Raw genomic sequence first — 12,619 nt, 5'->3', positions numbered from 1 at the left:
TAAGGTAAATTGGGATAAAACTGAGATTTCTCCATTGTCTAGAATGTGTGATAGTAACATTTTGCACTCATGGAACTGTAAGTGGTCACCAGAGGGTGTCACATATTTGGGAATACATATTGGACAATTGAATAAAATATTACAATATAATTTGGATCAAGTAACCTTAAAGATATGATTACTGATAAAGAGATGGGAGGGGTTGACATTGAATTTATGGGCGAAAATGAATGCGATTAAAATGGTTCTCTTGCCTAAGCTCCTATATGTTATTCAATCCATCCCTTTATTGATATTTAAAAAACAATTAATAAAAATTGATAAACTCTTTCAATCCTTTTTGTGGGGTCCTGGGAAAAAGCCTTGTGTTCCAAAGTACATACTGATGCAAAGTGTTGAAGAAGGGGTATTTGGGTATCCAAATTTAATGAAATATTACAGAGCCTTTTTACTTAAAAAGGGTTCATATTACTTTAGAGAAAAGAACACCAAGGAACCGATTTGGTTGCGGATTGAAAGAGAAATTTGTGGCACCATATGATCTAGGAAACATTTATAGTATGGGTAAATTACCAAGTAAACGGTTAAAACTGATCCCAGTGGTGGCAACCAGACAGGTGATAGGGTTGTGGTTTAGAGAAAATGAACAAGGTTATGGCTCCAGCCCTAATGCTTCTATATGGCATAATGAAGCATTTCAAATTAATAATAAATGTCTGAGCTGGTTGAGTTGGATAAAAAGGGAAATTCTGGGGCTGGATGATGTGATGGATGGTGATAGATTGTTGTGTTTTGAGGAATTACAGTGCAAGTATGACTTAGGACGGAGAGAAATGAATAGGTATTTGGCTTTAGCTTCCATGATTAATCTGAGAAAGGATATGGCTGGTGGCTCAGTTGGGAAGAAACCAGAGATTAGCAAATTATTAGAAGGACAAGAATACAGTGTACGAATTTACATGCAATTCATGCCTATAGAAAAAAAAACATCAATTGGCATGGACTGGATTGAAGGAAGCTTGGTCGGATGATGTTAATAGGGTTATTTCTGAAGTGGATTGGAGGGATGTTCTGAAGGTGAATTTGTACTTGGAAGTAGACATGGGTTTGCACTTGATTCGACAGAAAGTAATTGGAAGGTTGCATTGGACACCAGTTAAGATGTTTAAATTGGTGCTACTATCAAATTAATTATGCTAGTGTTGTGATACTGGTAGAGGTACTCTTTTACATTTACTATGGGAATGCCCGAGAGTGCAATTGTTTTGGAAAGATGTAATTGATAGGATTGATTTAATCTTTGGTATACACTTGCAAAGATCCGCAGCAAACATAATTTTACTCTCACATAAAGAAAGATGCGTGCGTACTAGAAAGCATTCTTGCTGGATAGACAGGGCCATAATGGTGGCAATTAAGTTAATCCTCAGGATTTGGGAAACGAGGAAAAAGCCTTATATTGAAGAGTGGTCAACAGAGTTGCAGGTTTTATCACAATATGATAAGGTTTCATTGAAAAATAAAGATAAAGAAGAAGATTACATGATGTTACGGGGACTGTTTGTGGCTCTTTATGATTGATATGGGGATGGAATTGTAATAATAGGTTAATAGATATGGCATTTATGAGAGTAGTTGGGGTGAGGTGAGGGGGAGGGTTTTTTTCCCCTCTTCCCGCTTGTGTTGTCTTTTGTGTTGCTTTGTGTATACATGTCAATATGTTTATTATGTTTCACAGGATATGGTTATTTTGTTGGAATGTACAATGTATGATATCTAAGATGTTCTGCAATTTTGGTTATTACTGATTAATGTGAGACATTGTTTACTTTATATGAAGTTATTGTTTATTACAAACTTAATAAAGCGTTTTTAAAAAAAATTAAAATTGCAGCTGCTACTGTTATCACATATGTTGATTTTGGTGACTGTATATATTCAGAATAAGATTGACTTTCAAAAATAATCATTAGGAATTATAGCTGCAACTCGCATCACAACCCTATTAATACTCTGAAAATATCTTTCTTCACACACTTTGGCCCATGGACACTGGCTGTTCGATTAGTTTGAAATAAAATGATAGCATGCCAGTGCCACCAACACCTGCACACACATGTTGCTGATCCCCTGCATGTCATTTCCAACAATCTCAAAGTGGAGGAAAACAGTGAAGCGTAAATGAAGGCAAAATCCTTTTGCTCTTTACTTTTATGTTCCGGTTTGAGAGAAATAAAAAACACTGCCTGCAAATTGGCTTTGCAGGCTTTTTTCCTTTTTTCAATGGCTTCCAATGGAATCCACCAGCTATACACCAGGTGTGAAAGAATGGCCAGTTTCAATGTAATCTTTGGTTTAACACCTGCTTGGAAATCTCATGCAACTGAATGCTCTCTAGAGACTGAGTAGGAAATATAAGCATCTCTGCTTTGCTGCCCTCCTCTGCCTCAGGCCAGCTGTGAAACGACCTGGAGCGGAAAATAACCGCGTAAAAGCCTCCAATTACAAATCCAGCCTATTACAAAATGAACCCCATTGTGTCTGTTCCAAACAGCTATTCTGCACCTATACCAATCATCCATATTGACAGATCACAGCTTTTGGGGCTTCTAAAGAGTGAAAGCCGGCTAGTCTTTGCTGGAATTCAGGGAGAATCGTGTTGTGACTTGCAGCATGGCGTGGTCCCAGCTTCGATTACAGTTATCTATTCATTTGTTCTACGTCACAGGCTAGGATTCCTTTAGTGTTGATCTTCCCATCTGATGTTCCTCATTGATTAACCCATAAGTTTTTCTCAACATCATCAGGAGTCTAATTGCTGACCAGCCCCTAAACTGCAGCCATCGGTTATGGTGTGGCATGTCTAGCATTGCTGGCCTTTTTGACATTGCTTCCTGATAACCAATAGAAGTCATTATTAGTATTACACCCTTGTCAAAATCAGGGTGAATTCCTAGGGACACATTCTAAATCCGACGGCCATGCACAGACAAGGCAGCTGGGATTACTGCTTGTTCACTGCACGGGGTGTAACACAATGCAAAGGAACCCAGGACCACCTGGATTCCCGTGCCCTTTTTTACACTGCAACCAGTAAAAGATTAAAATCCCATGGAGAGGGCCAGAGACGTGTACCATGGTTCCAGTCCTCTCTGTGGGAACACCATGCAATTTAACATGCATCAGTGAAATTCAGTCACTTTGTGGTTCCACAAGTAGGAGAGTGGTGGGAGAGAGCTGAGGGAGGGAAAACGGGGAAAATCAAAGGATGGTAAATCCCAGAACATATAACCATGTGATTGCCCTAAAAAGAGGACACACTGGCACCGGCATACATAACAATTATAGAAGACTGAAGGGGCATGGGCAAGATCCACAGTCACAACAGAGCACCACAGTAAGGGGTAAAGAAAGGCAAGTCACAGAACATAAAGTACACAGCAGCCAGTGCTCGGCACATGATTGAAGCCAAGCAAGCCTATGGCGTAGGACTAAGCCAAACTCCCAAGTATCCACTTGAAAGTCACAGGGCATACCCATGCAGCATGGAAAGGAGTGGGTGGAGTAGGCAGACGAGTCAAGGAATTCCGTGAAGTTGGCCCTATCCATCCCTGAGGAAACACGGGTGGGTTTTCTATAAGCAGCACCTTGCTATCGAATGTTTTCCTCCTACACAGGCGGACAACAAGGCACTTGGAAGGACCAGATTTTAAGGGCCTGAATGGACCTTATGTTGGAAGTATCTAGGTCCCATCCCACAGTAGCCCTGCTGGACAATTTAGAAGGATCAGGTTTCACTTTTCTGAGGAACATGAGCCCAAGCACCCTATTTCTTTTACACGCCCTTTCTCCTTCCAGGTTCACGTCCCCCTACTCAGATCTGGCATCTCATTACCCCTCACCTGACCGAACCCTAAGAACTTTGGTTTCTCGTGTCCTTTCATAGGGGACACTTCTGTGACCTTTGCCATTTATATTAACAGGGGAAAGGGAGTCCTTTTATTGGGTACACGCCGGTTGCCCCATCCCCTCTTTCTTTTTTTGGAGCAGAAATGGGGACTGCAAAATCACTGCCCCCACACGATAATGACCCTGTCCCAATTCAGAGAGCTTTAAAGGAGAGCTTGGCTTCAATTCGTAACCAGCACAAGGGTTTCAAGGAGGGAGTAATGTGATCACTGCTTCTATATATGTATAAGTCTGGCCACCTTGTTTTTGTACAACCTGCAGTTGGTAGAGTACGGATTTGAGGAGGCTGAGATAAAGGATATTTCAATAGTCTACCCATGAGAGGCACAGAACCCTTGTCACTTCCACCTTGTGAGGGATATTAGGGAAAGGGAAGGTGCAGATGGACATTAGATTTTTTAGGTAGCTCTTTGATCTGAGGAGTGAAGGAGAGTGAGATAGTGACGATGACGCCTAGATTCTTAGCCAGAGGAACCACAGTAGGTGGTGTGCTCATACAAGCAGGCCAGGGAAAAGGTTAGGAAGTAGTAGTGATTTCAGTCTTGGCTGCATCAAGACACAAATTGTTATGAAACATCAACGCTGGGACATGAGAGGCAGGCGGTAATCAGGCTAGGGGCCACAGAGAAGGGTCACCTACAAGCCTAGAGGCAGGGGTGTTGCTACGTCTGGAAAAGATCCGGGGCTACGCTAATGTGGGGACTGTTGGGACTCGGGGCTAGCTAATCTTTTTAGTTGTAGACCCTGAGAGACCCCCCTAGCAACGTCTCTGCCTAGAGGCAATTTGTTATCTTTGGTATAGAGTTGAAAGGTGCAGGAGAAGTGTGAGATGAGAGCCCCTAGTGTTGAGAGGCAAGTGTTTAAGAGCCAAGGGGTGACCCCACAGTTTGACATAGTAGGCTGAGAAAAGAATGGGCCAGGTATGAAGTGGACCCTGTCCAGAATGAAGGAAGAGGTCCACCCGATGGGCCTGTCTTTGGTGGTGAAGGAGGTGCCCCGACAGTTAAGCAGAATGGCATGCTGCTGCAGGCAAACCCTGAGAAAGGGGCATACCCTCTGCACTGCACACACCTGCCCAGTGCACTAGGCCTGAGATGCTGAGAGTCAAGGATACTGCTCTGAAACATGTACTCCAAAATAGTGTCCCGTGATGCAGCACTATGGGCTGCGTTTCCCAAACCTTCTTTGGTGCCAGTGGTGAGGCATGCCAGCTTATCTCACCGTTTGTTCCAGTAAAGGATGTGCCATAATCGGAAATTACATTCAAAAGCCCTGATCACCTCCTCGCTCATTGGAACATGAGGGGGCATGTCTGCCCATTTTAAAGCGCATTCTGGATCCACAAACAGGTGGTGCTTTGGAGGAGGCACAGGGGATGCGCATTGCACGACAGGGACGCCCAGGCCGTGTCACACATTTTTTGGAAAGTGGAGCAGCAGCGGTATCAACCCGGGATGGAAATGTTTTCTTCTTTCTTTACCATTTCACAGTGAGACGCCCCTTCTGGGCCTCTGGATGTCAAATGCGCTCCCAGTACCCAGGTGGGTGATGGGTGGCTGCAACACATTGATGTCTGCAAGCGGGCTGGCAAGCACGCCTTTCGTGCTGCCGTTCTGGCCTTCTGAAATGCGCAGGTCACCTTTGAGAATAATGTGGCTCGCACATTTCTAATACAAATGCATGTATGAATGAATGAATGACTTCTTTCACGCAAACAGAACAGAATTAACTTTCATTTTAGTACTCCAAACATGTGACCAGAACCGACAGTCCAACCACCTGTATTTGTAAAGTCTATTTAAAATGATGGGTGTTCAGGGATTTCCAAAACTGTAGCAGCGTTTTCTTATTCCTTAACTCCCATGGGAGGGCATTCCATAATCTGGGAACGTACAGTGCAAAAAGTCTATGTCCCCTAGTGATGCAACGGGGCGGGGCACAAGCAATGGCAATTTAGCAGTAGAGCACAGTGATCAAGTTGGTTGGTAGGTCTTCAGTTTTTCTTCAAGATGAAATCAAAGAGATCAAAATGTAAAAAGGGCTTCTTTCTTTGGTGTTCATGTTTGAGAATGTGCCTTCTCTATGGGCCTATTTCTGGAGTCTGTTGTTGTCATTGGACAGACTTGTTTGGACAGGCGACAGTCTCCACAATATCCCCCAGCAAATGTCATACTGTATTGAAATGTATTGCTTCCTAAGGCAAACAGGCCTCTCAAACCAATGAATGGGTGCAATTCTCATGGAGCGTGTACAACAATGATCTTCTCTTTTCTCCCCCCCCCCTCCCCGAAGTCGTGAAGCCTAGTGGGGTCCACCTGAAGCTCGTTCTGAGGTTCCAAGACTTTGGCAAAGCAATGTTCAAGCCAATGAGGTAAGTGCCAGGGGAGTGCTCTCATTGCCCTGCGTTCGACAAACAGGACAAGGGGGGTGGTTAGCACAAGCTCAGGCTGTGCGCAAGTGCTTTTTGATTACAGCAGCCTGGCTATTGGGTGTGTACACGAATCGCAAAATCTCGAGGTGATAAATAGCACCTCGAAATAAGCCAGGGCGGGCATCGTACGAGGGGTTTATGAATGGGAGTCAAGGCACACGTGTGGCATTAGTTGTGATGTAGCCAGGATTTCTCAGCAGAGTTGCCATGCACATTATTTACATCGGATCTATACAATTTATTGGGGGTGTTTTGTTTATCATGCTCCCGTAATACGTGTTCTTGGATACTGCATATTATTAGCTAATTAAAGGAAACAAAGGCCCTCGTCCATTGCACTAGAACACTAAGTAATGTGAGCTGAAAAAAAATGCTCGAGTTTCATTCCTGTATTCACAAGATATACAACAAAAGAACTTGTGTGGGCAAGGCACGTGCTTATAGTCACTATTTGACAAGGACATGCAGTTTGTGTGTGCTGCAATGAAAAATGTATTGTGCTACAAAAACAAAAAAACGTTGCATATTTCTGGCAAGCTCACATTATACTAGGCAGTCTAACAAAAGGGATCAAGTGGCGGTAAACGGTAATCGAGTTTGGCCGAAATTCATCAGATTTCCAAAATAGTTGTCACCAAATCCGTAATCAGGCCCAATGCACTTTTCTCACCTAACATCATTAGTTAGTGCACATTTCTGTTTCTTATAAATATGCAGAAACAGTGTTCTCAACCCATTATAGAAATAAACCAGGCAGTTTAATAAGAAGGGTGAATTAATTTGTGAGTCAGTTGTCTTTGAATATTTGATTGTTAACTGTTGTGTGTGTGTGTGTGTGGACTCAGAGACCACAAGCAACCATTTCAGTGTGGTTCACTCAAACATTCACACTTACTAGAAAGACATTTCACTGGTAATAAGTGCACCTCATGGCTCACAGTGGGAACTAGTAGCTTCACAAGATTTTAGATAAAACATGTTTATATTGCATAAATAAATGGTACTCATGTTATCAAATGAGAAAACATTTAAAAAAGTGTTGGCCCTGGCAGAATTCAAGGATATGCATTTTTTCTCTTCTGCGATATAACAGTACATTGCATGCAAAGTAAGTTTTGAATATGACCTTCCTTGTGTCTCTTTACGGTAGTAAAGCAGAAAAATCACAATACACTTTTCTCACCTAACATCACTACTTTGTGCATACTTCTGTTTCTTAAAAAATGCAGAAACCGTGCCATCAAATCATGTTCTGTAAGGCCTGCAATTTTAATTTGTTAATGCAGGGCTGTATTTGTTTGTTTGTTTTATTATTTATAATGCGCACCAGACCCGAGGATATTAGGACGCAGAAAGCAACAAGAAAATGTTCAGCTTTGGTTACATTGCTGTACAATTATATACATATAAATACAGATTATACACACAGGGAATAAGGATAGCAGGTCCAGGGAGGCACATGGTCAAACGTAGAAAAAAAAATATAGGAAAGTGTATACAGGCAAAAGAGATGCAGACATAGATGGTATTGTGGCATTGGTATGGGGCAAACTAAGTGATAGCGGTCATTTTCCTTAATTCAGTGAATGAAATGAAAATATGCGCCAGAATGCAATTTGATGTTGACCTGAAATACAGGTTTGGTTTATTACCTCAGACAAGACATGGTACAACTTGAGACCTCTGCAAACTACCCTTCATATGGGTGTACTTCTTTAAGATTTATGCACAACCCAGAAGAGCCTGTGCGATAGTGACCTGCTTGCAGTCATTGTTGAATACGTTCTGGTATATTGGCATCATGCATAATTGTTATTATCATTATATATTTTCAAAGTGCACACCTTGCTCTGGAGAAATGGAGCACGGTACAGGTCACCGAGCAAAACATTGCTTGCGAGAATTCTGCAAGTCATCAAGTAAACATTACTACCAATGATCACAGTACAATATATGGATGGGGGTGTGCACAAGTACATAATGTTCATAACAATTGTGAACCCGAAATTGAAAGTGTCAACGTATGCCGAGTCCAATCCGCCTGTTTGGGTTTGAGCTGGGGATTTCAGTTATTTCTGAGCTGCAGATCCCGCGTGCACTTGTACATTGTGGAATGAAATCCAACCTCCTGTAGAAAGAGAAGGGGAATACTTGCCAACATTTCCATTTGCTTAAACAGACGGTACTGAAATAAGCTGGCGAAAGTATTTTATTTTATGGTATGTTATACAGCGAGTTGCAGACAGACCACTGAAGCAGATAAGACCCTGGGGCTTTATTTCCCTCCTGTGATGTCTTCTGGTCCCTTTGAAATGGTACCTGGCCCTTTTAAACGTGCTCACTTATCAGCACACTCTGAGCAGTATTTGGCAGCATTGCAGTTAATGCAGGACAAAAGCAGCTTCCCACTCCATTATCATACCTTGCCCTGCATGCAATCTCACAGGTTGGTGCTTAGGGAAATGAGGGCATGCTTTGCCCCCTCAGGCCACAGCCTGTATATGCTACTGTGCATTGGAGAGGAAATAATGTACCTACACAGGATGCATCGGGGCAGGAATAAGGCAGCCACCGCTGAGGCAATAGGGAATAAAGAGGAGACTTTGGAAAAATATAAGACAATTACAGAGGAGATATTGAGGGAAAACAAGGCACGGGCCTGGCTAGAAGTAGTCTAAAATAGCGGCCCAATACCAGCTCTATAGTCACCCCAGCATGAAAAATCACCTGGAGAGCACAAACACCTACAGATAGAGGCGACTGATAAAAGGGAACCGGTGTAGCACCACGAATGCAGCCAGAGAAGGTTTTGGTCTCCCAGGAAATGTTCTGACATAACAGGCAGCATTGAAACAGCCAACATCTAGGACATAGATAACGTTCTTCAAATCATGGACAAAGGCGCCTTGTGCCTTCTGGCCCTCTGCAACCTCCAAGCTATGTTCAACACAGCCGAACACCTCACACTGACCAGCCTGCTAGCAAACAGAATGGGTTTCTCTGGCACATTAGTACTCAACTGGTTATCATCTTACCTCTTGAACGTAGCACGCCATCCAGATGGTTAGCTTCAGGTCAGACCACTTCCTGGTCCCCTACAGAGCCCCACAAGGCCCAATGCTCTCCCATGCCAGCTAGAATCTAAAGATTGAGCCATTGGGATCACGTCACAGCAACCATGACATCGCACTCCAACAATGCGTGGATGATATGCAATGGTAGCTAAAGGTCAGTGGCACCCAGGGCATCTAAACCTCGGGAAGTGCCTCGTCTCGATCATGGGCTGGATGCACAGAATATATCCATGTAACCAGGATACAATGCAAAGGGGGGTCAATTGACAACACACCTCACCTGGCCTCAGTAGCCAAACTACTCAAGTTCACTATAGACAGCATTCCTTCTGTCAAAATATCAACAAAAAGGCTCAAACTTTCTGGTGCCGGCTAACCCTCCTTCGGAGGCTAAAACGCGTATTTCCAACCAAAGACTTCGGAACCATAGTTCAGGCCATGGCCACCATCCACATAAATGAGTGAAATACTCTCCTAACCACAAAAGGGTGGGTGGAGATTGAGTGCCTATATTTGAGGTTTGATTCAGATCACCAGGTAGTCTCTATGCCACTGAGACCACACAGGGGACCACAGACACAGAGAAGGGAACAGCAACCTGTCAGAGAAATCGAGTGCCAGCGGGCACTATATGAGGTACTGCGCCGCAGGCACAGATTTAGGGATTGTGGGGGGGTGTTGTCAAGAAATGTCAGGACCTCACTAGGGTGTAGTGGAGGGTAAGTCAACCTATCACCATCCAAATGTTTTGGCCTGCAGCTATCATGAGACTCCGCCATCAATGATAGTGTTGAGGGATCATAGGAGTAATATCTGGGAGATGAAATGTTAGATATGCCTGGACTAGTGAGGTCAGATCCTCTGGGAGCCTTTAAATACATGTTGAGCAGGGACAGCACTGAAGTGCTGAGTGAGTCCAGAGAAAGTACCAGAGATATTGCATGTATAGTTTCAAATAGGTAAGGATACTGTGCACTGTGTGCAGTGAGAGAGCAGAGGCTGGAAGGAACTGCAGCCCTCGGGTGACAAGCCAGCCTACATAGGGGGTAGCTCCCAAGGTGTAACAGGCACGGGCATGGCATACCTCCTGGGCAGTCAGTGAGCAGCTCAAATATGATGAGGTGGGTCAAAGATAAGTGGCTCAGGGGACAAGATCTCCAGGCCTCTGTAGCAAAATTGTGCAAAGCTTTCGGATTAGTGGGATGTTAAGGGGCAAACCTCGGTGGCCACGAAAACAAAAAGGACTTAGAAGAAGAACTGGAATAAGCATAATCTGATTTGGGGGAAACCAAATGGGCTCGCAAGTTGGTTGGAGGATTTTGAAAATTCAAAGGGTACCAAAAGCTCTGAAATAAACACTTGATTACAGCAGATGTTGCATAACATTGTTCTAGAAATACACACAAAGGTGACAGACAGGATTCACTGTGTGCCCCCCGCCCTCCTTTGGCGGCAAGGCCAGGTGATATCATAATGAAATTCAATGAATGGACATGTATCAGAAGGAGAGATATGCCCATGTATTATTGGATTTGATCTAAAGTTGCCCATAAGGATTGAGAAATGAAAGCCGGAGAGGACTACGATTGTCTACCCGGAATATGCGTAAATTATCAATGGATGTGCTGAACCCATATCTTGCTACACTAACAAACCAAATGGACAATTGAGAGTCTGTAGATGCCTTAGCACAAGTACTTTAGCTACAATAATGAATAATAGTGCTTGCTTAGAATCTTGTAATATGTTAAGACATCAAAATCATGGTAATCACCTGAGATCCATAAATTATGAACGAAAAGTCTACTATAAGTGGCTAAATTCTAAATCTACGTAAAATAGAGAAGAGTATGCCAGAGTGACAAAAAAATCATAAATTGAACATATTGGAGGCAAACATGTCAGAATGTAAATTTTGATAGAACAATGAGTATGGAGGTGCCAATGAATTATGTTAGTTCTACCTCAGCCTATTACATTAGGCTCTTGGGTCAAATCCGCCCATTTCTATCCGATCAGAATTGGGACAGTATTGCAAGGGCTGTAGCGGGCATCTAGCTGGACTATTGTGGCACATTATTGCTGGAAACTGGCAAAGGGGAAGGGAGTAAACTCCAAGTAATTCAAAATAATTCAGCCAGAGCAGTAACAAGTTTGGCGCGGAGTGATCATGTAAACCAAGCCAGGAAAATGCTACATTGGTTAACAGTAAAGACAAAAGTAACTTATCGTTCTCTCACATTGTCAATAAATGTACTTATGAGAAAGGGCCGGAGTATCTGGCAGAAAAACCTGACTGGACATCTAACAGGAGAGTGTTGAGATCTAGTAGCTTGCACCTATTGAAGGTGCCAAGAGTAATTTTAGCTGTGACTAGCCAACAGGCCTTCCATGTTAGAGTCCCAAATGTTAAGATGGATTTCTGAACTCTGACCTGGTGGGCAAAGATTCAGAAGGCCAGCCTAGTTTCTTGGAACAGAGTAACCTCTGGACAAGCCAGACCAGTCAGGGTAGCTATGACAAGCGGTCAAGACTAAGTCTCAGGAAGGGTGAGGGTGACTGAAGGACCTCAATGAGCACACAGAGCAAGTACACTTACAAATTGCTCCAGACAGGTGTTATATTAAAAATATAGACACATTTATTACAAGGCCTTTGTAACATTGACCATAGCAAAAGAATCACAGTAACACTAAGTAAGCCAACACATTACTATCAATACAATGTATATACAAGATAATGGGGGTCTAAAGGGTTAAATACACAAAATATGTCGACAACCTAGAGGGGAAGGAAACAGGCAGTGCAGATAGTCTTTAGGCCCAGTTCAACATCGAGAATACACCCAACTAAGAGGCAGTCCAAGCCCTAAGAAGAGAAGAGCCTTGTGCTCAATAGTACATGCAATGCAAGTGCAAGCGGTTGTGCCAATGGGCACAATAGGGTCTCTTCTGAGGTCTCTAGCAGCTCGGGTAGGTGGATGAGGCAATCCAGAACAAGTTCCCACTATTCAAGAAGGACCTCCACTTGAAGGCAGAGGCAGTTCAAGAGTTCGGGATGGAGTCACTATTTCGCAATAGCAGTGGAAAGGAGAGTGGCCCCCAGGGGCCACTTGTGCATAAAAATGGGCCCTTGCACTAGGGGC

The 12,619-nt window shown here is 43.3% G+C and overlaps 1 protein-coding gene across 1 annotated transcript in view; it reads left to right on the top strand.

Moving 5' to 3' along the window:
- FAM20A (FAM20A golgi associated secretory pathway pseudokinase) overlaps window positions 1–12,619 on the top strand; it is a 277,967-nt gene that overhangs the window by 194,198 nt on the left and 71,150 nt on the right. Inside the window, exon 4 of the mRNA XM_069655076.1 lies at window positions 6,262–6,340. Coding sequence (XP_069511177.1) covers window positions 6,262–6,340 — 79 coding nt within the window. The remainder of the gene's footprint in view (window positions 1–6,261; window positions 6,341–12,619) is intronic.

This window comes from Ambystoma mexicanum, chromosome 3q (assembly GCF_040938575.1).
Source record: "Ambystoma mexicanum isolate Mex_15411 chromosome 3q, UKY_AmexF1_1, whole genome shotgun sequence".
Taxonomy (NCBI): domain Eukaryota; kingdom Metazoa; phylum Chordata; class Amphibia; order Caudata; family Ambystomatidae; genus Ambystoma; species Ambystoma mexicanum.
The sequence above is the reverse complement of the archived record's forward strand: the minus strand, read 5'-3'. Positions and strand labels throughout refer to the sequence as shown.